This window comes from Crocodylus porosus, unplaced genomic scaffold (assembly GCF_001723895.1).
Source record: "Crocodylus porosus isolate Cpor-Errol unplaced genomic scaffold, CroPor_comp1, whole genome shotgun sequence".
Classification (NCBI taxonomy): Eukaryota; Metazoa; Chordata; order Crocodylia; family Crocodylidae; genus Crocodylus; species Crocodylus porosus.
In genome coordinates, this window is record NW_017728910.1 from 7,304,374 (window position 1) to 7,327,102 (window position 22,729).

The window sequence follows — 22,729 nt, forward strand, 5'->3', positions numbered from 1 at the left end:
CTAGCAACCAGCACCTGTGACTTTGGCTGCCCTGGTGACTGGCAGCTGAGCCTCCCCCTTCTTGCCACTAGGGCCTCTCCCGAGCTGTTCCTCTGTTCTCAGGCGCAGCGCACCTGAGTGCTCTGCAACAGTGAAGCTGCTTGCACACCTAACAGTGCTAATATTTTACCCCCAGCACCCATAAAAAGGGTCTCATGGCAGCCCACAGTGCTGAGGCATTGCCATTGTGCTAGAGTATTCATCAATCGTGGAAGAACCTCTCTGAAAATAGTTTGAAGACTCATGTATTATTCCTACCATAGATTGCTTTGCATTTATATAAAAATCTTTCTGCTGATGTTGTTTACTATCACTTTTATTGTTTTTTTCTTGTATTAGATGAAAGAAGGCCACACATACAAGTATATTGCTCCGAGCTGCATGATTTTTATTGCATGTAGATGAGTTTCTTTCTTAGTCCACAGAGCTTGGCTGGAAACACTTAACTTTGAGCAGAGATGTGACAGCATATGCAGTGGAGTCTTCATTTTCATATGTATCTGATGTTTTACTACGGTATAAACTAACTTTATCCAATCCTATAAATAGCAAAGATGAAATTCAGTAGAGGAATGATGAAACTATAAAAAAGCAGAGTAGATTTGTACTTTATAGACTAACTAAATCAGATATATAATATAAGCTTTTGTGAGTCCAAGCTCAGCTCATCAAATGTTGTGAAATGACATGCACAGGGCGGTGTATAAAATGGAGAGGGTGATTTGAATACAAAAGGCAGAAAGGGAGGGAGGGAGAGATGGAAGGGGGTCAGTCTTGGGAGAGGAAAACAAGTAATAAACTCATAGAAACAAAAGGGGTCACAAAAGCTAATCCAGATAATAGGATAAGAATCTGTAATACCTGTTTAAAACATACAGAACACAATCTAGTCTGTGAAGGATTTCTTGTTCTTCAATATCCCATTCAAGCTGGTTTTTGAAGTTGTGCTGCCTAAGAACAGCAATGGAATGTCCCAGGGGGTTAAAGTGTCTGCCACTGATTTTTGTGTCTTTCTAGAGCTGATATCAAATCAGTTTTCATTCATTCTTACACATAGGGATCTCCCCATCTGTCTAGTATAGGCAGCAGAGGGGGCATTACAAGTAGATGATAGTGTCATAGTGCTTAGGGTCAGAAGGAACCTAAACAGGTCATCAGGTCCAACCCCCTGCCCCAGGCAGGAACGAGTGCTGGAGTCATAACACCCCAATCAAATATCTATCCAGCCTCCTCTTGAAGACACCCAAAGGAGAGAGCACCACCTCCCTTGGGAGTCCATGCCAGAGCCTGGCAGCCCTAACTGTGAAGTAATATCTCCTGATGTCCAGCCTGAACCTTCTGTCTAACAATTTGTGGCCATTATTCTTAGTAACCCCCCGTGGTGCCCAGGGGAACAGAGCCTCATCCAATTTCTGCTGGTCCCCTCTGGTGAGTTTGTAAACGGCCACCAGGTCCCCTCTCAGACTTCTCTTGTGGAGGCTGAAAAGATTCAGACCCTTTAGCCTCTCTTCGTAGGGCCTGACCCACTGCCCCTTGACCAGTGGCTCTCCTCTGGACCCTCTCGATGCTAGCCACATCCTTCTTGAAGTGCAGTGCCCGGAACTGGACACAGTTCTCCAACTGTGGCCTGACCAGCGCCGCAGAGGGAAAGGATCACCTCCCTGGACCTGCTTGTGATGCATCTGTAGATGCATGACGAGATGCGGTTAGCCTTACTGACCACTTCCTCGCATTGGCAGCTCGTGTTCATTCTGGAGTCAACAATAACTCCAAGATCCCTTTCAGTCACTGTGTTGATAAGAAGGGTGCTCTCCAGCACAAACACCTTGCACTTGTTTGTGTTGAATTCCATCCTGTTCTTATCCTCACACGCCTGTAACCTGCTGAGATCTAGCTGGATTCTGTTCCTCCCCTCCAGCATGCCCACCTTGCCCCACATCTTGGTATCATCAGCGAACATCACACCCACATCCAGATCACTGATAAAGATGTTGAACAGTACAGGCCCCAGGATCGAGCCCGGGGGGACTCCACTGCCCACATCCCTCCAGGTCGAAAATGACCCATCCACCACCACTCTCTGAGTGTGACCATCTAGCCAATTTGCCACCAATGCCACATTTGACTAATTTTTTTTTTATGAGAACGGGGTGAGAAACAGTGTCAAAGGCCTTCTTAAAGTCCAGCAAGACAACATCCACCATGATACCCTCGTTCAGGGACTTTGTGACCTGATCATAAAAGAAAACCAGTTTAGTCAGGCAGGATCTGCCAGCAATGAACCCATCTTGGTTGCCTCTGAGCATTACCTCCCCCTGCTGGGCCCTTGCAGATGTGTTCCTTGATAATTTTCTCAAAGGTCTTCCCAAGGACTGAGGTGAGACTAATTGGCCTATAGTTACCCGGGTCCTCCTTTCTCCCCTTCTTGTAAATGGGGACCACACTGGCCCTTTTTCAATCCTCTGGTACCTGGCCAGTGCCCCACAAGCACTCATAAAGCTATGCCCCGCTATGACCCCTACCCTCAGGTGAAGAGCTTCTGGACCTGCTGATTTAAACACGTCCAGCCCCTCCAAAAGTTCCCCAACTAGGCATCCCTGACCTTAGGTATGGTGGTGCCTCCCGTGGGTCTGTCTGTAATCCTTATGGGGGAAATGTCCAGGTCCCTGTTCAGAAATATGGAGGCAAAGAATTCATTAGAGAGGTCAGCTTTTTCATTTGCTGCAATCACCAGATTGTCAAGCCTATCCTCTAGGGACCCCACATTACCCAGTGCATTCTTCTTACTCCCTATGTATTTGAAAAAGGACTTTTTGTTATCCCTAATTCTGGTCGCTCGCCTTAGCTCCATCTCTGCCTTGGCCTTCCTACCAGCCTCCCTGCAGTCACAAGTAACAGAGGTTTAATCCTCCTTGGTGATAGCCCCTTGTTTACTCTGACCCCATCCTGATCATCAAGGATATGTATTGCTCTTTGATGTAGAGTGCTACAGCCCCCCACCCCCCCACTTTTTTCCCTGCTCTGTGTGCCTGTACAGCTTGTAGCCCTCGATGTCCAGTGCCCACTTGTGGGTAGAATCCTAACAGTCATCATGAGCCCCTCTAGGTCTGGGTTTTTGCTATCTAGTAGGAGGGCGAGTTCCTCCTGCTTATTCCTGCTTTGAACATTTGTGTAAAGGCATTTGAGGCCTCCTGTGGGTGCATGTGCCACCCCCTTGTCCCTAAGCCTGCCCTAGCTCCTGTCACTTACCTGGGTACTACCTGTGCGTGTCACCTGGCTTGACGGTGAAGTGTCCTCATGCTCCTCTGCATTCCCACCCCGTGGCAAACCTAGTTTAAAGCTTACGGTACAAGATCAGCCAGCCTGGAAGAAAAAACACACTTACCTTTTGGGGAGAGATGAAGCCCATCCCACCTCTGTGTCCTCTGTGCAGAAATGTGGAACATGGTCCAAGAACCCAAGGCCTGCCCAGTAACACCAGCTCTGAAGCCGCCAGTTGACCTCACCAACACATGCCTTGTGGCGCTGCCTGCATCTGTTCACTGGAAGAATAGAAGAGAAAACCACCTGTGCCCCTGTCTCCTTGAGCTTGGCCCCCAGATCCTTGTAGTCTCTCATGACACGGTCTGGGCTGCTCCTGGCTGCATCATTCATTCCCATGTGAATGAGGACCATGGGGTATTGATCAGAGGGTTGGATGAAGTCTGGGATCATCTCCGTGATGTCCCGGATCCGAGCTCCAGGCAGGCAATCAACGATGGGATCAGAGTGACAGACAGGCCCCTCTGTTCCTCTCAGAATGTAATTGCCAATGATGAGGACCCGGCATCTCTTCCTCTTGGTGTTCTGGCATTGCTCAGTCTGTGCCGTGCATGGAGTAGCATCAGCTCTTCTGGAGGCATCCTCTCCTACCTCCTCCTCCACAGCTGCCAGGGCCTCATACCTGTTTCCCAGCTGTACCTGGGGAGCTGACACTGTGGTAGCATGAGTAGCTCTGGCTCTGGAGGTGATCATCTGCCATATCGCTGTGGCGGGTCTCTCCTGGGGGGCTTCTCCACTAGGTTCCTGAACCTTTCGAGCCTTACTTCCTTTTTAGAATAAGAAACAAATTACTATGAAACCCTTTCTCGTATATTAGAGGAGGAACCTCCTGTTTCCAGGAACAACATGTATTAAACTTCCTGATGTAGCATCATCTCAGGAGAGGGATCACTTAAGTATGGAAAAAGTGGTAATAGTAGGGATATCCTGAGTTACTTATTTACCATGTTATTTGAATACTTGATTTTTGCATATTGATCATAAAGGCATCAATTTTCATGAAAGCACACTGTGAGTTTACACACGAACACCTGGTAGGCTCAACTGGTGAAAGGGACCTTCCTCTGGATTGTGTAGCTGATAATGGCCTTTTGTAATATTGAGGACCCCAGAAAATTGGCTAGGAGTACAGGCCATTTGCAAATTGGGTATCAGGCCTAGCAATAAGATACCATGCTTTAATCTTCCATATGCGTCGTGTACTAAGTCTGGGTTCTAATATAAGGGCCTTTGAAAAAATGGACCAAAAATTGAGATGGAATATCCTATTAGCTTCTGAAGGTGCCCTCCCACCTGTAATCTGGAGACCCTAGGGGCCCATACCCCCTCCTACCTGTGCTTTGGAGGCCCCAGGGGCCCATGTCCCCTCCCACCTGTACTCTGGGAGGAGGCTGCTGCTGCTGCAGGTTGCCCGCAGTGCCCAGAGCACAGTTGGGGGGGAAGGAATGGGCCCTTGAGATTCAGATATAGGCCCAGCTTTAAATGTTTTTTCTGCATACCTCAAGGTACCGAATGGCTCGTTAACACTTCGATGCTGGGGTGGATGGAGTGTCCCACAGGAGCACAAGAGGGGTCTCCAGCATGCTCAGCAGTAGACCCGGAAGTAGACCAGAAGCATTTCGGCTCAGCAACTAGTGCCTCCTGAGTCTGGGGGGGCACCTGGGGTCCCCCTGTGGCCAACTGCTGAGCCAGGGGGCTGCAGGCCCCCCTTCTGTGTGCTCCCCGGCAGACCCAGAAGTGCCGGTTCACTTCTGGGTTCACTGCTGAGCAAGCGGGGAGTCTCCCCGCACTCCTGTGGAGCGCTGCATCCACCCCAGCACTGAAGCATTCATAAACCATGCCTTGTACCTTGAGGTATGTAGAAAAAACATTTAAAGCTGTGTCTATGGCCAAATCGCTGATTCTCCAAATCAGCATCGAATCTTCAGATTCGGATTTGGCTGAATCGAATCAGAGGCAGTAATATGAATCAACAAATCGAATCACTGCCCCAATTTGGCCGAATCTGAATTGACTATGGATTGTTTCGCACACCCCTAGCAGCTGCCTCTGCTGCCTCTGCCCCCACAAAGATGGAGAGGGAGCCACCCTGCGCCCTTGGAGGAGTCCCCTGGGCTCCAATCCTCCCACTGTCCAGCTGGGCTGGACCTGGGCCACAGAGACAGTTGCTCACCACGTGGGCCTCAATCTGAACCCCTTCCCTTCCCTTCCCTTCCCTTCCCTACAGATTTACGTACTGGAGCTGGCGGTGGGGGGTGGGCGGGTGTGCACATGCACTTAGCTGTCCCCTCAGCCCAGGATCGACTCAAAGAGGCTCTGGGATCTACCTGTCGATCAGGATCCCTGAGTTGGTGACCACTGGCTAAGACTGATTGCACTGGTGAGAATACTGATATTTTCAGTGGTGATGCTATGAACTCAGCACAGGTGATAGGCTTTGAATTACCCTTTACATCCAGTCTCTGGCAGGATTTAATGCATCCCTTTCTCTTTCAAGAATCACTGGGTGCTTTTACATGTTCATTATTGCACAGTAGTTACTGTGCATTTAGTTTAGCACTTGCTTAATGAAGTACTAATGAAATGCACAATAACTACAGTTGCTGTGCAGTAGTGCCAGCACATGGGTTTTTTTGTGATGCTTACTGTGCAGTAGCCTAAATACTACTGTGCAGTAGCATATTAGCACATTTTTTGCCTGGCACGCTACTGCAGTGTTATTAGGCTACTGCGCATTAAGCATCTTGTGTAGATGTGCCCACTGAGGCTGTCATCACTAATTTTGTTTCCTGAAGTGATATGTCCTACCCTGACATCACAATTTTGACAAAGTCTACTGAGGGGTCAGGAGGGACTGACTTTTGGGGCACTGAAACTGCAGTTGTCTCAGTTATTCTCAACACCTTGGGTGTCATGAGATCTTTTGAAAGATTTTGCAAGGCGTGAGGAGAGAAGTGAAGAGATAATTAAGTGGGAAAGGAGGGTGTTAAGTGCAAACTTAGGTCTGTCCTTGGCCTGCATAGTGCCTCACCCCACAGCCCAGGCTCACTGCAAGGAGGTAAGCACTGTAATAAATCAGTTTTTTAAATGGGGAGCCATTCAATTCACAAAAATTATGGTGAGGTGCCGTAAGTCAAATACAGGGTGCCTTGAGCCTAAAAAGGTTGAGAAACACTGCTTTAGACCTTTACGCTCACTGTGAGAATGACCCTCATATTAAAAATTTACACAAAATATGTCCTTTGCCTAAACAAAATAAACATTGTATGTGATCATCATTCAGAGGAATGACTGTTTGACAAAAGGACAGCATTTGAAACTGCATGATTTCTGTTCAGCTATGAAAATGGAAAACTCAATGCTGGGTAATAATTCAAGAAACTCAAGTTAAAAACTACTCTATCTACTCTATACAAAAAGCTACACTACTGATAGCTATATGCAAGAGAAAAACCCCATAATTTAGACATATATCAAAACGTACAGCTAATTTTAAGAAAGGACACTGCTAATCATTCTTGTCTCAGCCAAGGTTGAGATTAGAAGAAAGAGTGGTGGTTAGTACCACCCTGTTCTTCTACACTTTTTTATGGATGAGCGAGGGGGCCCCAACCTGCACCACAGTTACCTATACATAGTGCTGAACTTGACATTCCTGTCTGCAGCATTTGGGGTGCATACACAGAGGTGTCGAATGACATATGGACAATCACTCTAAGAACTTGGTGCGCCTTTTTATGTTCTCTAGTAATTAAAGATTAAAAGTGTGAGATATGGGGCAAGAAACATTATCCCCATGAATGCAGCACCATCTCCAAGAACCAGTTTATTCAAAACAAAAAAGGGGGGGAAAAAAGTTATGACCATCCTCTGGGTTTCTTTAGCTGTGTCTCTGTTTAGACATTAAGCTTAGTATGTTAATTTTCCTTGATAAGAACATATGGTAACACAAAGGCCTGCATTCTGCTCTGGGTTGTATGACTGACCCACCAAGTTACCTCAGAATTGTTTAATTAGTTCTGACCCTTAGTGCATACTTCTTTAAAAACTTCTTCTGTGGCTGCCTCTTCCCCAGCGGGGGAGCCCCTATGGCTGCCCTGCCCAGCCCCAGCCCCCCACCTGGCTCAGCTTCCCAGCCCTTTAAAAAAAAAAAAAGGCCTGCACTCACTGGCTCTGGCAACAGCCACTGGGGCCTCTGAGGGCTTCTGGCAGAGCCTCCCCATGCAGTGGGGGTCAGTGGGGATTGCCCTGTGTGGCAGCTGCCCCATGACACGGGTGCAGCACAGCTTGGCAGGGTGCCATATGCTGCCTAGGAGCTGGGGCTGCTGTGGCTGAGCACTGCTGGGCTCTGGCTGACTGCTGGAGCTGGCCTAGCTCCCAGACAGCATGCGGTGTCTTGCCAAGTCATGCTGCACCTGCACCATGGAGCAGCTGCCACACAGGTGCCAAAACGGAGGGGGTGATCCCTGCTGCATCCCACTGCACTGCACTGGGTGGGGGGGGCTCTGCCACGAGGACCCAGAAGCCCCAATTTCTGCTGCTGCAGCTGGTGAGTGCAGAGCTTTATTTAAAACAAAAAACCTGCATCCCACCCCCCGGCCCCAGCTGGGCAAGTGGCAGCAGGGCAGAGCCCCCACTCCCAGCGCTACCATGCCTGCATCCTGTGCCCCCCTGCCCCCATGTAACACACCCTGCTGCCCCAACTGGGCAGCTTGTCCCAGCCCCCATCCCAATCCCTCCCTCCCCCATGTCCTTTCCTTCCCCTCACCCCAACCCCAACAGACTTGTCAGCTGCCTGTTTAGTTTATGGCCAAATCTCCAAAGCAGCTGAATCTTTTCCAAAGCTTTTCTGAATCAATTCAGATGCTTCAAATCAATTCAGAACTTTTAATTAGTCTCCCAATTGGGATTCAGAGATTTGGTCCCCGAATTGGGCCGAATGTCTTCTGCATTGAATAGCTACCAAATCTTTGGACAGGCCTAGTCATTAATGCCAGCTTGGCCACTGCAGGCAATCACACCATATAATTCATTAAACCGATTAAGATCCAAGTAGGCATAATTCATGTTTTTGTAAAATACCTTGATATTTTATTTATGGTAGCATCCATAATGAGCTGGGCATTTTCTAAATGTTCAAGAGGAACAGTTACTATATTCATAGTCTAAGGACAGACTGTTAGACAAGTAGACATGTTAGCAGGGATTCAAAGTTGAAATAAGCTATATGAGCACAAGTATTATCCCTGTTACTAATAATGACATAAAGCAAAATCTGTATATTTTAGTTTTCCCTAAGGTAGTATTCACTAACAAATAACCACTTGTTTCAATAGTAGCTGACAAACTATAAAGGTGGTAGAGTACAAGTTACTTACATTTTCAGATACATAAAGTATAATAAATCCATCTGTATTATACCATATGCTGCAGACAGATCATTGTGGCTGAAACACAGGCACTCTTTCTTTATTTTGTACTAGAAAAGTGTGAATAAAACCCACTTCACCTGCACCCCAGAACATTTATAAAGTCCATATTCCTGCCATCAGTCCTACTACTGTGAATCTGGACACTTAGGGCCAGACTCTATTGGAGTCTAAATGGACTTAGGCACGTAAATGCAATTCTATTCCACCCTAATTCAAGTCCGTGAAAATCCATTAATGCATCTTCTTGCGTAACTTCCCATCATTTGATCCTTGAGATGAAGTTGCAACAAAGCAGTGAGGAGGACTTCCTGGTGTCAAAAAACCCCACCGCGCTGCAAATTAGCAGCATGGCAAACACCTGCATGTGGGGCACATGCAGTTTGCTGGGTAGCACCACAAACCACATGTGTGTGCTCATCTAGATGTGCCCCTTAGGCATAAAGGGTGGAATAGAACACTTAGCCTTTAAACTTCTTTGGGTCTCAATCTGCCAATCTAAAAAATAGCTGTAACGCTGCCTATCTAAGAAAGGCAAATCTGTGAAAGTTATTAACTAAAGTCTGCAATGAGTTTTGAGACCCTCAGGTGAAAAAACTTCTGTAAGTGCAAATTAGTCACTGTTATTCCATCTATGAATTGCAACTTAAGAAAATGGTTTGGTTCTCATCTGCAAGTTCATCCTTCAGCTGTCTCAAGAATTTTTTCCATATCCTGGGAATTCAATATTGTAAACAGCTAGATATTGTTTGTTACGTCCTCCTTGCCAGATATTTTTCACTGAAATGCTAACATTATTAAGATCTTCTTAGAAAGTGTTGGCTTACAGTGCTCCATGAAAGAAGGTAACTCAGTGGTATAGTTCCTTTATTTGCAGCTCTCTCTGCAATGACCTCTGGAAACTATGTGTTAAAAATGTTCAGGCCTCTTTTACAATATCACATCTACTTTAATTGGTGACGTAAAGATCTATTACTATTTTTGGCATGTGCATTACTCCTATTTGGCCCTCTCTCGTTCTCCCTGCACACACACAAAATACTCACCTACTATGCATTTCAGTTCCTATTTAATATTAATTATGACAGGCAAATAGCATTTACAAACAGATAATTTTGTTGTGTGAAAGATCACAAATCTTTTACAGTTTTTTACAAAGTTAAAGTAAATATTAAATTATCTTTCCATAATGCACAAGCATTAGATAAGCCTTTAGAAAAGTAAAAATAGGGATGAGATCATGCAACAAAGTAAAGTATGAATCAGTAGCATAAGATATACTTGCACGCCCATATATAGATGTTTATCTCTTTCTCAGAGAAATTCTGAACTCAACTCCAGCTTAGTAGCATTGGCTTCAATGGGACTATTCATGCTGAATATGATGCATCAGAATCTGACCCTTTGAGATTACAATAATTTCTAGTATTAGCAATTAATACCATGCTAAACTTCTCTTGTTAGATATAGTCAGAAATAACATAGGAATATCTAGAAATAGTAGGCAACTGTTGTTCCTTCTGGATCATGGTGTATGTGTGAGAGGTCACCTGGACCTTTGACGTGTACACCTAGACAAGAGTATGGAGGTGTGAAGGCTGCCCAGAACTTCCATTCCCACTTTAAACCATTGAGACAGTATCCAAAGGTCAGACTGAGTCCAGACATTCAGTGCCTTGATGGCTGTAGTTCAGGAATTGAACCTAGGTCTCCCACAGGGCAGACAGGGATTCTACCACTGAACCACAACGGCAGGTTACAAGTGTTTAGTTAAGGCATAAGGCCGTGTGTAGATGAAACGGGCATGTGTCCATGACACTTTAAAGTGGGCTAAATGCTTTTGCACTACTTTAATGGTGTCGGTGTTTGCACACCTTGGCGGCCTATTGCACAATAATTCCAGCCACTGTAGGAAATTCAACAGCATAACGCGCCTTAAATGACTTGGGGTGCAGGAAATTAAAACTCCCTTGAGGAGTTTTAGTTTGCTGCCACAACAGTGGTGAAGTGAAGCATCGGGCTCCATGCAGCTCTGTGGCTCTGGCAGGCAGCCTGGCAGTATCCTGGGAAAGCAGGTTCTGCCAAAGAAAAGCGGTGAACCTGATCTCTGCCCACCAAGCCTGCCTGAGCTGCGCAGCAGCCCGGTGCTTCGCTCCACAGCTGCAGTGCCCACTGGGATCGCGCGAGCTGGGTGCTTGTGGGCAGGTGCTGCCTGCGTGGGGCCGCCACTGCCACAGAGGGAAGCACCAGCAGCTCCCTCCCCACCCCTCAGCAGCACAGGGACCGCTACGCCCGCTGGCAGCTCACCCTCCCCTCCCCACCAGAGAGGGAGGTAAGTCAGCGGAGTGTGCTCATGAGACGGAGGTTTAATTGGCCCTAAGTTGAAATGGTGTGTTTTACAATCTATCGCTTCAATTTATGGTCCCCATTTCATCTACACGACATAGTTTACAAAGATTTTAATGTCATACGTTTAAACTAGGATTTAAAGTTATTGCTTAACTTGTCATAGTATGCTTGCTTTCCCATCAAGCCAGTAATTAACTGTAGTCTAGTTTTGGAGGTTATGAAGAGTCTGTTGTATTGATTATAACAAGTTTATGACGAGACTCTGAGCATTTGATAGAGCCTATTATCGTGATTTCTGGCAAACCCAAGCTTTTAGTTAAAATACATTGTATTTATGTTATACTCCATAAGGTTTGATCCTCTTACCTCTCAGTAGCCATATTATGGCCCACTTTGCTGTCACTCTGGTTTGCTGAAGTATCTTCTATTTATCCTTTCAAGGGACCTTTGCTTTTTTCTGTTACTTTCAGTACTTCCCCCATCCTTCATGTCTGGGATGGAAGCAGCCATACTAGGAAAGAAGATGGCAAAATGTCAGATGATCAAGCAGATCTTGTTATTTTTAACTTCCCACAAGACCAATGGAAATACTTGCAAGTGTCTCCCATCCCTTCAGCAATTAATCTATCCTCTTTATGGAAAGAGGTAGGCATCCAAAGGAAGATAATGTCCCTTATCAGAACTCTCTTGAAATTTGTCTATATGCAGCTCATATCATTTACCTGCTACCTCAACCAACAGTTTGCTAACTGCAGGCAGCTCTGCAAGATCCTCCCTCAGCAAATCCTGGAATTGTTGAGCCACTCCATTGTACACATGCAGACTACAGTTTACTCCTGCAGTTTTCCACTTGGAAGCTTCCTTGAGTCTGTCTGGCTTGTAATTTCATGTTTAAGTGAAGAAAACATTGCCTCTCTGTGTATTTCCTTTCTATCCAGGATGATGGTATCCATTTGCACTGTTGTTTTTCATCTCCCTTTTCACTTTTATAATCCAATATTGGGCATCCACTTTTTTGATATGGGTAGCACCTTTGTAGAGGTGCTACAGAAGGCCTGAGCACCATGTAAGTCCACAAAGAAAGCAAAGTTTTCCACCAGAGCTGATTGGGAACTAGAACATCAGTGAGTTTACACCCCATTCAGTGGGTGTGCTTGAAGCAATAGTAACACATACTAACAGGATTGAGTCCCTCACAATCTCCTCTTTCAATTTAAAAACAGGCCATTGTCACTATCACCTTTTATGTAATAACCCAGTGGTTAGAGCATTCTCTCAGGACTCAGAGGATCTGGATACAATGCCATTTTCAGCCAGAAGAAATTCAAAATCGCATCTTATACCTCCAGGCGACTGTTCTCTTGTTCAACACTCGACCTTGGAAGGTTGTGGGGTACAGGACTCAATTCTCACTGGCATGTGCAACCGTCAAGAACCACACCACTAAGCTTCTAAATTAAAGGAATTACATGAAGGGTAAAGTAACATGAAATCCATGTCTGTGGTTTAACGTCTTGATCATGTGGTATGTTAGCTCCACAAAAGCAAAAGTATCTCTTTTATTACAGGGCCAAACACTTGTGAACACTTTTAATTCAGACAAGCAGCCCAAAACTCCACCATCCAGTTTCACCAACAGTAAGGTGGGGCCCTAGCATTATTGTGATGGGCAAACATTTGCAGCACATCCCACCTTGCAGCTCTTCCTACAGGAGAGAACATATTTTGACAGAAAAATACATTTATGTATAAATGAAGAAAGTGCCCAATTAATTGTTTGAAAAATATTATCGATAAACCCATATCTCATTTCAGTATAGCATTCCAAAGCAAGTGTGTTTGGATTATATTACTTTTCAGGCAGATTTGCCAGGTATGCTTCAAGAAGTATGGAAGGCTGGCCTTATTCCAACATGATGCAGTTATTTTGTTTTTTTAAAAATAATATAGTCTATGTAGCAGCTACGTGGTGCTTGAAATTCCTGAAGATATATCAGTGGAACACAGCGTTTTGCTTCTCACTTCGCTTCTTTTGGAATCAGAAATACTGATGTGTGATAATTTTATATGTGAATAGGTTCTCTCTTATCAGTTTTCTTTCTACCACCAATATTTCCCTTCACAATTTGTTATGATCTACATACTTTTATGAAAAAATAGCAAAGACTGAGAGTCTCAAAGGAAATTCCAGAACATTTTTTTGTTTTGTTCAGTGCTGAAATTTAGCTCAGAAATGAAAGTTGATAGATTTGGATCTTTTCATTTTTGTGTCTTTGTCACAAGGCATTTAGCAAAATTTGCAGATTCATTGGAATCTGATAGAGCTGCGCTGTGAGCCCTTCTGCTGTGACCTCAAACTTGAGACCTCTGAGCTGTCAACCACGCAGCTTAGTGCCTGCACCACTCTAGCCCCTGTAGATTTGGATGAAACCCTGGAGTAACTCAGACAGATCCTGGGAAGCTATTCCCACTGTTTTGCCAGTGGGAAAATGGCAAGTAGCATTTTGAAAATCTAGTCCCTGGTATTCCAGTGGCTTATATAAAGTGTTTTGGTGTCCAGTGGGCTTAAAAAAAATAGTGAACAAGACACTGTACTGGGACCAAAGTGGCTTGGCTTCTATTTCCTGCCTGTCCATGGTCTACTGGGTGATGTCAAGCAAGTAAGTTCACCTTTTGTCTCAACTATAAAGTAGGAATAACAATATTGTTTCTTTATAAAACTCTTTTGAGAGTTATGGATGAAAAGCCAGGTATTATAAAACTCACAATAATTAGTACTTACTAACACTTCCTTACTAAAGTGTATTATGAATACTAGATAATTAATCTGCAGAACAACTCTGCAAAGTAAGCAAATACAGATTGTTCTAATTTTCAGAGGAGAAACTGAGACAGGAAGCCCTCTTGATTTATGCAAAGTCATAAGGGAATTCCCAGTCAAATTCTGGAGTTCCTGGCTCCTAAGTTGTGTTCAGACTCCTACTTTCCTGACATGCAATGCTGTGACCTCCCTTGAACAACTAGAGATAACGGTAGTAGTGCATACAATATTCCATCCCTTACTACAATGTAATATCCTTGTACTTTCCTGATGCGTGGGGCATCTTACTGACGTCAACAGAGCATCCAGGGCTCCAACATTATAGTATAGGGTGCTAACATTACATTGACAGATTATTTCAGTTGTTAATTTTTACATCAGGAGACTGACCCCACCAAGAAACCCCCCAACCTCCAAACCCTAAAGTACCAATTTTCAATAAGTAACTTTTTCAGATGAGGTTTACAAGATCATGTGCAATGGCAATTAAATATAATTTGTGGATGTTTGAACTAAACTGACATTGCTATGAGACTTTCTCATTATATTCATTACTGACTCCTGGCCTTTAAATATTGCACTGATCAGCTTCTCTCTCACTTAGCGTGACACTGTATATCTTACAGTTTTACAATCTAACCAAGTTCTTTATATGCAAAATAAACTAACTATAATGGGGATTGATATTGATAAGTGCTAAGGTACGGTACATGGACTACTAAGATGCTTATACTACTACACCAAAATTGTATTTATATCTGAAAGGCTAATCAATCACAACACTGACTAGAACAGTTATAGTTCAGTTGTACTCACTTCTACTTCTCAGACAACAGGAGGAAATTTTGATAAGTGCAGCCATGAAAATACAGTAGTTACCTAGCAGGCAGATACTTTATTTTTAAAATGGGTACTTGATCATCTAGTGTAGGGTCTTCCTGCATCACTAGTTAATTTTCTGTTGTCTTAACTCTGATTGTGGAAGTTACATAATACAAACAAGTTGGAGGAGGAGGTAACTTGACAGGAATAACAGGAGGAAAGTTGTACTGGTCCTACCATAGTACTTGGTAATATGCAAATCTCTTTATTCTGCAAATAGTTAAGGACAAGTGTAATATAGTGTACTACAGTACCTGCAAATAATTAAGGACAAGTACAATATAGACTGTCTGAAAACCTCAGACGTCTAAAGTCAAAAGCTATTGTGTACTGTATTAATACAAAGCATCTCAAAGCAGAGAAGGCAAAAGTCTAGAACTGCAGTTGCAATGTGGAACCTCCCCACCCCAAACTCCTCTAGATAAATCGGTTCAAGGACTGGATTCTGTCCAAGAATCAGTTTGCTGTACACAAAAAACCTAAAAAATAATTTAACAGGATTGTAAAAACAAAAGAATTTGCTCAAATTACCTTTTGGAGTATCTAAAACCCTGATGAGGATCTGGCAGTCCCATAAATTAATTCTGCCATATTGTTTGTAGCAGTAAGACTGGATGGATCTGTAGACTATTAATAAAGAGGATTTCACCTTTCAATCACCCAAAGCTTGATGCCCACCAAAGGCTGACGCATACTATATATATGGGTAGCACTAGATAAACACTGCAGAAAGATTACCTTACTATATGTTAGTTTTTTAAACTAATTTATTTTTACAGTATTTGTGCTTGTTTATTGTCTGTAAATATTCTAGTAGTTGAGTCTGGCGAAGAAAAGGATTACAAAGCTAACAAATATTGAAGAATATTCACAGAAAATAAACTCTGGATTCATAAACATCAAGTCTCTCTGAAAACTTGATTCTAAGAGTAACACTAACTAAATCAAAAAACAGAATTGGAACAACTTACTACAGGGCACCTAAGGAGACAGTAATTGGAATTTGGCCACAAGTATCCAACTAAACTAAACAATAAGCAATGTTCTATGAAAATATTCAAGATACAATTAGGAATAACTGAAATAATTTTCACTTGATCTTGACATTTATTAGTGAGCCAGCTTGCTCTGCGGCTGTATGGCCTGTACTTTGTTCTGAGGATAAAACAGGTAACAGTGCAGTTGATCACTAGCAACTTTTGCAAGTACAAAGTTTATTTTAAAAAAAACCTCCTTGTGGTAATAATTCCATTGTGCATTTTCAGGAAGCCAGGTGAATTTGCTGTCTCTGCAGTACTCTTAGCCCCAGCTGGCTCAAGAACAAGAGCGCAAGCTTGGGTTCAGATCTCAAATCTTGCATTTCCACTAGATTGGCCTTCAGAATTTACTTACATAGCATTATGAAGTGGTGCCAAGGTCCATAAACTTAACATTAAACATTGGCTATTAGTGATATTTTGGTCTCAGCCCTGCAAGTAGTAAGTGCTTCTCATATGTCAATGGAAGAGAAGGGTGTTCAGCTTGCAGGACATGCTCAGCATACAAAAGAAATGGGCCTTTAAAGGGGTTGCAGGTGCTAGATAGAATTTATCTGCTTTAATTAGTAGTCTGAGAAAATCAATAAAATACACCAGGTAATTGTATAAAGTACTTTATTTGATTTTTTATTAAGAAATATATGAAATATATGGAAGATTTATACCTGCCACATAATGATTTACAAAACAAAATATTTAAATCAGATAAAAATTCACAGAATGTGTAAAAACATTTTAGTGTTAACATCTGAAAGATAAATATTATATATAATTACTTTAACGTCTTTCAGCTACCAGTAATCCATTAACATCCCAATATTGCAAAGGAATCATGCAGACAAACCGCGGTATATGCATGTAACAGGAAAAAAAGAAGAGTATACTTTGATGAAATAGCATATGTGTAACACCACTAAAATTTTAACCAAGTGAGCTGGACAGCATACAAACATGAACTGTTATTCTTCAGCTAAATAGATAGGATATTCTACTTTAAAATGAAGCTCTGAACACTATGGCTAATTGCATATTCGGTATTTTCAGAAAACACATATTTTGTTAAAATTTAAAAGACCTTCCATGCTATATTAAATGTGAGATGATTTTTCCATGATAATCTTTTTTCCCAAAAGCTACCCAACAACATAATATGTAATTGCAAGCAACTAATTTGAAATAATAAATTATATGTATTATCTGAAAATACTTCAACACTGGGACAGTCTTCTCATGGTTTAATACATTTAACTGCAAATGAAATATTCCTTTTTTTTGGTTTACAAATATAGCCTTGCATTTTTCACATAGCTGGGCAAGTACCTGAGCCCTGCAGCTGCTGGCAAATCAGACAAGCTTATTTAGGAGCTTAAACATATACATCACGGTATAACTCCAGGTATCCAAAGACTAAATACGGTTACTCCAAAGCTATGAAAAGCTGAAAGATTAAGACAAGGACCAGCCCCATTCTCTTTCCTTGCTCACACAGTTCCACAGATTTCAGTGGATAAGGGAAGCAGGAGGGGCACTGACAACGCATCGGTGAGAAATTCTGCACATTGTCCAAAAGCAAAACTGCCAATTCCTTCTCTCACTCTGTGGATAATGTTAATTCTTACTTATACTTTTTAATACACAGATGTAACTAATGTCTGATAAAACAACTAACTAATGTGATCAGTATGGCACTTAGTGCTGAACAGTCACGCTGGTCCTGACCGGTGGAGTGCTTGCTGCTCGTTCTCTCTCTTTAGCAATTTCCATCTCTATTTTGGCCTTGATTTTATCCCAATCAACTTCCAGCTGTAAGAATAGGAAAGACAGTAGCTGCATGTTATTAGAAGTCTACTAATTTTCACATTCACATTTTATTAGAAGTCTACTAATGAAGAACATGAGTGTTTTAAGGTACAAGTTACAAAACAATTTGCTCACTCTTTACATAAGCCCCCTCTTGATGCACACAAATAGCTACAGTTAATACTAATGGAAGCTATGTGTGTAGATTACCTGGAGGGGCCTATGCCACATGTTCTGATAAAGAGTATGATCTCTCAGGTTCCCATTTTTGACATTAAACAGAGTTGAAACTTTGCAACAACAAATATCGTATGTAGGGAGAAAATACTGATACAAGGAAACAAATTTAGATGAGCCCACTGGCCTTCTTCCAACTTAAAAACAAATGAAATCTATTTGTCACATCACTCAGAATTGAACCATTCATTAATGGTACATTAAGCAACTTCCCTCTCCTATACCAATAGTCCATCAAGCAAATTGATGGTATCTACATTAGTCATTTGATGGAAAAATAAGATTGCCACTTGATACTTGTTTTTTGTATTGACAAATGTTTCAGCTATGGCTTGGCACTTTTCCACCTGCTGAAAAACATCATATGTGACAGTACCCTGTTTCAGTGAAACTATGAATGCTAGACAGATGAAAAGGATTCAGATTGGCTCCCAGGTAGGTATGTCTCATTCTCATAGTCAAACACTGTTGGCATGCTGTTCATTTTTGACTGTAATACAGCTACATTGTCCAAACCAGCATCTTATCTCATTCTTTTGTTTTTTCTGCTAGCAGATTTCTGATTTCAGGCCAGGATTGATATGCATTAATAGCTGAACTCATGCACACTGGTGACTGTCACATTTAGAGAAAAAATCAGTGTTGGAGTGTTCTAGTCACGACAGTCCTGGAAATGTCTGAGAGGCAAGGACTTTTTATGATATCTTCTATAGGACCAACTGTATAGCTGGGAGAGCTACTGGACAAGCTTTCAAGCATGAAATGCCCGTCCTCACATGTAAGAAAGAGGGAGATGCAGGCTGAGCTAAGTATCAGAGAAAATCCTTTCTTGCAATAGTCTGCTTGGAGGGATGGAGAAGACCTGTGAATTGGGAGTGACAAGGTGTTATGAAGAACCATTATAAGATTAAAAGTGCAGTGCAATTGCTTATTCTACTGCTTTCCTGACAACCCAGTCTATGCAGCTAATTCAAGGCACTTCCCTTGCCCTACTGCACTGCTCCCAGTCCCAGGCAGAAGAAGGAAACGATGCAGAAATCAAGACATATTTTAGACTGATTATGAGGATAAGTTACCCAAGAAGTATTACAAACAAATTGCCCCTAATTCAATGGCAATCTTACTTCAACTTAACTCAGCTACATAGCCAAAAAAATAAACAACCTACTTATTCTCAATCCTCCTAGAGCCATTCAGTTTCACACCACTTGACACAGGTAATTTTTTTCAAATTATCTATATTTTTATATTGTCGCACATGACTGGAACATCAGAATGCCATTATGATAAAAGTAATACTAACTGATGCCTAGTAGTCATAATGCTGGCCCACAATGGACTGCACCCTCAATACTCCTATTTCAAAAAATGAATACCTCTAAATCAAATCAGCGTAATGAATTTTGGTACTGGTATTCCAATACCGGCCACTTGTGTTTCTCACTGTATTCATAATTCAGCAGCCCAACTGTTATGTACTCCTGATTAATATTACCACTGTGCATCCAATACATGCAGTGTGGTACATACAGTCGCACGTAACGTTTTGGTCTATAGATGTGATTCACATTCAAATCTTGCAGTGCACATGACATTTTTTTTGGTTGCTCAACAACTTTTCATGGTTACTCTTCTGGGCTTGAACCCCAGCAGAACCTAAAATAAAGGTTATTCAGCTGTAACTGGAGGTCTTAGAGATGTAAGGACCTGCACCTAACACAGGAGGTATGCAGTCCCACTAGGGGATATACCTTACTTGACTTGGTCCTGGCCACAGGGGAAGACTTGGTGAGAGATCTGCAAGTACAAGGTAACCTAGGAGATAGCGACCACCTGTTGATAGGATTCACTATGCGTCGTAAGGTGGGAAAGATAACTAGTAGGGCAGAAGTGCTAGAACTTCTGGAAGGCCAACTTCAACAAGCTCAGGAGATTAATTAGAGTAGGACTGAGGGGTAATAACATCGGGTGACATGGGAGTCCAGGAAGGGTGAGAGTTCCTCAAGGGACTGCTCCTGCGGGCACAGAGGGCTACCAACCCAGTACATATAAAGGGAGGCAAAAGAGCCAAGAAACCCTCTTGGCGGAGCATGGAAATCCAGGAGAGCCTACAGGGGAAAAGAGAGGCTTACAGGTGATGGAAGCAGCAGACAGCCACCAAGGAGGAGTATATGTGCTTGGCTCATGCTTGCAGGGAAGCAGTGAGGAAGGCCAAAGCAGAAACAGAACTTAAGCTGGCAACAAAGATTAAGGGTAACAAAAAGTCCTTCTTTAAGTGCGTAGGGAGCAGGAAGAAGGTGCAGGGTAACATAGGGCCACTACAGGATGGACTAGGGCAATTTGTAACAGATAGGATGGACAAAGCTGAGCTCTTAAACAGTTTCTTTGCATCTGTGTTCCTGGTTATGGATACAAACACACCTCCCAACCAGACTTTAGTCTGGCTTGAGAAAGATACCAATCCACCAAGAGTCAGTGCTGACTTGGTGAAGGGGCACTTGGAGGGGTTGGAAGTATTTAAGTTGGCAGGCCCTGATGATCTTCACCCAAGGGTACTAAAGGAATTGGCCAGTGTCATAGCGAAACCACTGGTGCAACTATTTGAGCATTCATGGAACTCAGGACAGGTCCTAGAAGACTGGAAAAGGGAAAATGTGGTCACTATTTTGAAGAAGGGGAGGAAGGAGGACCGTGGTAACTATGGGCCAGTTAACCTCACCTTATTCTTGGCAAGACCTTAGAAAAAATCATTAAGGATCATATTTGTGGGGGGCCAGCAGGTAATACTATGTTAAGGGGCACCCAGCATGGGTTATTAGCAGGCAGATCTTGCCTGACTAACCTGGTCTCTTTTTATGACTAGGTCACAAAGTGCTCAGATGCAGGAGTAGAGGTAGATGTTATTCATTTGGATTTTAAAAAAGGCTTTCGACAGTGTCACACCCAATTCTTACAAGTAAACTAAGTAGCTGTGACATGGATTTTTTCACAGTCAGGTGGGTGGAAAACTGGTTATGGGACGCAGACAGAGAGTGGTGGTGGATGGGTCGGTTTCTAACTGGAGAGACATGGGCAGTGGTGTCCCCCAAGGCCCTGTCCTTGGACCAGTACTGTTCAATATCTTCATCAGTAATTTGGATGAGGGTGTAGAAAGCGCCCTGTCCAAATTCACAGATGACACCAAACTATGTTGTAGAGTAAACACACTAGAGGGTAGGGAGCAAATTCAGGTGGATTTGGACAGACTGGGCAAGTGGGTGGATTAGAATAGGATGGAATTTAACAAAGATAAGTGCAAAGTGCTACACCTGGGGAGAAAGAATCACCAGTACACCTATAGACTGTAGAAACCTATAGACCTATAGAAAATACCATTCTAAGTAGCACAGCAGTGGAAAGGGATCTTGGAGTCATAGTCGATGCAAAAATGAACAGAGTGACAAGGTAGTAAGGCTAACCGCACGCTGTCTTGCATCAGTAGGTGCATCACGAACAGGTCTAGAGAGGTGATACTTCCCCTCTATGCGGCATTGGTGAGGCTGCAACTGGAGTACTGAGTCCAGTTTTGGGTGCCACACTTCAAGAGGGATATGGATATGAAAGGGTTCGGTGGAGGGCTACTCGTATGGTTGAAGGCCTGTGGGTAAGATCCTATGATGACAGATTGAGGGACCTGAATCTCTTCAGTCTCCGCAAGAGAAGGCTGAGAGGTGATTTTGTTGCTGTCTACAAACTCATCGGGGTGGGGTCAGCAGGGAATAGGGGGTACTCTGTTTACCAGGATCCCCCTTCGGGGTTACTAGAAACAATGACCATAAACTGAAAGGGAGTAGATTTAGATTGGACATCCGGAAAAAATTCTTTATGGTAAGGATTGCCAAAGTACGGAATAGACTTCCAAGGGAGGTGGTGCTTTCTCCTACCTTGGAGGTGTTCAAAAGGAGATTAGACAAGCATCTGGCTGGAGTTATTTGACCTCAATGCTCTTTGCTACCCAGAGCAGGGGGTCAGACTCGATGATATAATAGGTCCCTCCTGAACCTAGAAATTTATGAAATCTATGTACTATGTATATTTACACTCCTGGAATGCGTCAGTAGAACATTTGATATGCTCCCTAACCTCTTTTCTCTATTCCTGACCTGCTCCCTGACCCTCTTTTCTCTATTCCTGAATATTTTGAGGGTGAAGTTCAGCTACAGTTCCCACCACTTCTGCCTGCAAGTCTGAGATTATAATTAGAACTCTTAGGAACATAGGAAGGTGAGCAGCAAGCATGAATACACAAAGTACATCTTAAAGAACACTACTTACAAGTGTCTTCTGCATATTCCAACTCTTGGGGTATTTTAATAAACAATACTTCCCTTCAAGAAAAAAAGGACCAAAGTATTACTTAGCCAAATTAAACCTCAGACGTAGATACAGTCCAAGAACTAGTTTTATAAACACCTCTATGGAGCTCTACATTGCAATCCTGCAGATTATTCTAAGTGGAATGGGTGCCTGAAAGATATCATCAATATGACTAGGAATGCATCAGAGCACAAGATAGTACATAAAAAACTGAGGTTGCAGAATCAGAGAAGTAAGGCTGAAAGGGATCTCCATAGGTCATCTAGCCTAACCCCCCACCTGAGGAAGGATCATCCTTATCCACAACATCCTATACAAATCATTACCTAAACTATCAGGCAAACTACACAATCAGCCCTGACACAACTACAAGATATAACACCTGAACCTGCCACATGTAAAGCAGGGGGACCACAGCAGCCAATGTCCTGCTGATGCAGAGGTCGTTAAAACACACT

At 43.0% G+C, this 22,729-nt stretch overlaps 1 protein-coding gene and 1 long non-coding RNA gene across 4 annotated transcripts in view; one reads left to right on the forward strand and one right to left on the reverse strand.

Moving 5' to 3' along the window:
• Nucleotides 1–22,729, forward strand: part of LOC109308389 — a 69,976-nt gene that overhangs the window by 33,489 nt on the left and 13,758 nt on the right. The window contains exon 1 of one of the 3 annotated variants that reach the window (XR_002100600.1): nt 17,688–18,354. The exons of 1 other annotated variant lie outside the window; for it this stretch is intronic. This is a non-coding gene — a long non-coding RNA (uncharacterized LOC109308389). Of the gene's footprint in view, nt 1–17,687; nt 18,355–22,729 lie in introns of those variants that run through there. One more of the 3 variants, XR_002100599.1, reaches the window with a different exon arrangement.
• The window catches only part of IFT80 (intraflagellar transport 80), a 139,812-nt gene continuing 133,559 nt past the window's right edge, over nt 16,477–22,729 (reverse strand). The window contains exon 19 of the mRNA XM_019532664.1: nt 16,477–17,681. Coding sequence (XP_019388209.1) covers nt 17,568–17,681 — 114 coding nt within the window. The 3' untranslated portion in view covers nt 16,477–17,567. The remainder of the gene's footprint in view (nt 17,682–22,729) is intronic.